Source organism: Brachyistius frenatus, unplaced genomic scaffold, assembly GCF_029030835.1.
Source record: "Brachyistius frenatus isolate BFR_SWC_R1_liver_20210118 unplaced genomic scaffold, ASM2903083v1 Contig_184, whole genome shotgun sequence".
NCBI lineage: Eukaryota > Metazoa > Chordata > Actinopteri > Embiotocidae > Brachyistius > Brachyistius frenatus.
In genome coordinates, this window is record NW_027210783.1 from 497501 (window position 1) to 500000 (window position 2500).

Sequence of the window (2500 nt, forward strand, 5' to 3'; positions counted from 1 at the left end):
TCTCAAACGCTTTTGATTCCTTTTTTCTTTCGCGTCTCTCTGCGTCTTTGATGATGATGAAAGTCGAGGCGAATCCTCAACGCGCTGCACCCTTGGAAGGACATTACGGGCCCGTTTCATTCCATCCAGGACTAATTAGCTCCTCCTCAGGGGAACTCCTAACCTACAACACAATCCACATGTGGACGGTTTGGCTCCCTGCAGTCTTAAAACCGATCCGAGTGATCCCCGTGGGCGGCGGCGGCGCGCTGCTCGACTCAGTAGCAGCTTTACGTAACGCCACTCGTGTCGGTTCGGTTCCCGTTCGAGATCAAAGTGGTGCTTTTTAAACGGCCTGGAACGACAGCGGGTCGATCCCGGTACCAGCAGGAAACGTTGGGTCGAGAGCGACTGAAGAGCTTCACTTCAACATGAAACAAAAGGATTAAAGTTTGCTTTTCGGATCAGACTTTATACGCGTCAGGTGGTTGAACTTCATCCAGAATCACATGAAGGTTAAAAATGTTTGTTAGAAAGAGTTTTTTTAAATGTTTGGTTCTGGTTTAGGTCCTGTTGGCGTTCGCTAACGGTCTGAACCAGCTGTATTTCTACTACGAGACCAAAGCGTCAGAAGAACCCAACAACTGCAAGGGCATCCGCTGCGAGAGGCAGAACAACGCCTTCTCCACGTGAGTAACCGCTTCGGACCGGCGCCGGCCGTCCGTCGGTGAAACGGCGCCGGTATGATACAAAGTAGAAGTTTGAACCAATTAAACTCAATTAAACATTTGAACCCTGAAAATAGATGATTCCAGTTGTATCACCGGCCTTTTCTGGTGTTTCCATGTTTCCTGCTGAACCTTAAAAGTTATTTCAAATCATTCAAACGTAGACTGTAGACACAGATGGATGCACCCCAAAAGTGCAGTACCACTGAGGGCCAGTAGGGGCTGGCTCCAAAGAACCTCTGGCTCCAATAGACTCCCATGTGACCTGGAGCTCTGGTCTGTGGTGTTTTGTCAGCTCTTTATTTTGTCAATTCTCTCCGGATGGTAAAATAAACTTGATGTTTCGTAAACAGAACATTTTTTTGTTTGTTTGTTTGTTTGTTTTTGGCGACGCCATGTTTACTTCAAACAGCTGTGATCATATCAGCCAGTAGCGAGGTCAACATCCATTTAGATACCATCTGGATTCATGTATGAATATTTCCCTACGCACAATCCTGTCCAAGCACTGTGTGTGTGTGTGTGTGTGTGTGTGTGTGTGTGTGTGTGTGTGTGTGTGTGTGTGTGTGCGTGCCGTATCGACCGTAATTCAAACTTTCTCCATCTTCTGCGTCGTTGCACCGGATAATGATATGGAAACGATTTTACGTGTGGAGTAGAAGCTCGGACTCGTTCGCTCGACGTGAAGAATATTGATGCGTCGTGTGTGTTTTTATGTTTTTCCTTCCTCGTGTGAGGTGGGCAAATGTGGAAAGCGAGTCGAGGTTTTTTGGCTGATTGAGAGGCCAAGTTTGAATAATGGCTCATATGGTCGGCTCTGCAGCACACACACACACACACACACACACACACACACACACACACACACACACACACACACACACACACACACACACACACACACACACACACACACACACACAGCGCAGAGATCCAGTGCATCGCTGCTGAGGGAGGCAGAGTGAGAGCCAAGCCGAGCCGGTGGGCTGAATATTGATGAGGCGTGCGGTTTGTTTTAGATAATAGCTGTATTGATTTGCGATTGATTGAGTTCCAGTAAAGTGACGGAACCGAGAGGAAGACCGACGCTACAACAACACATCTCCGCTTTTATTCAAAGGGATGTAATGTTTAAAATGAATATCATCATCGACAGATTGCCTTGCAGATGCGGTGTTATCCTGGGACGCTGGATAGATATGAGAGGAATGCTAATTTCTTGAAGAGGATGTTGTGGGTCAGACGGAGTGATGCTTTTATTTCTGTACGATTTTGTAGAACTGCAGCAGAAGTATGAACACAAAAATGTTTCTTACTAACGAGAAGTAGCCTCGTTTACGATAAGATACAAAATGATACGTACGATGAAATACGTTGCATACGACTCCATGCATACGATGATATACAGTATATACCTTTTCTTCTATATATTATTCTGAACGTATGGAGGTTTTACTTGAATATCAGTTTGGTTATTATAATATTTGGTTAAATATTGAGAAGTCAGACTTGAGTTTGATGGTCGTCTCCACTCTGACTTCTTCTCTACGAAGCTGCGAACATGTCTTGAACAGTGTGTGTGTGTGTGTGTGTGTGTGTGTGTGTGTGTGTGTGTGTGTGTGTGTGTGTGTGTGTGTGTGTGTGTGTGTGTGTGTGTGTGTGACTTTCAGATTCACCTGAATCAAACCAGGAGCTCGACATGCTTCCTGTAGTTCGTTTGTTACAGAGCCTCTAAAACCAGATTATAAAGTGGACATCGTTCTTCTGTCCACCGCTGTGACTTGTCGTCCTGG

The 2500-nt window shown here is 45.6% G+C and overlaps 1 protein-coding gene across 4 annotated transcripts in view; it reads left to right on the plus strand.

Moving 5' to 3' along the window:
- Positions 1 to 2500, plus strand: part of trpc5a (transient receptor potential cation channel, subfamily C, member 5a) — a 74151-nt gene that overhangs the window by 60657 nt on the left and 10994 nt on the right. For all 4 annotated transcript variants that reach the window (XM_069718009.1, XM_069718010.1, XM_069718011.1 and 1 more), the window contains exon 13: positions 547 to 668. In XM_069718009.1, coding sequence (XP_069574110.1) covers positions 547 to 668 — 122 coding nt within the window. The remainder of the gene's footprint in view (positions 1 to 546; positions 669 to 2500) is intronic.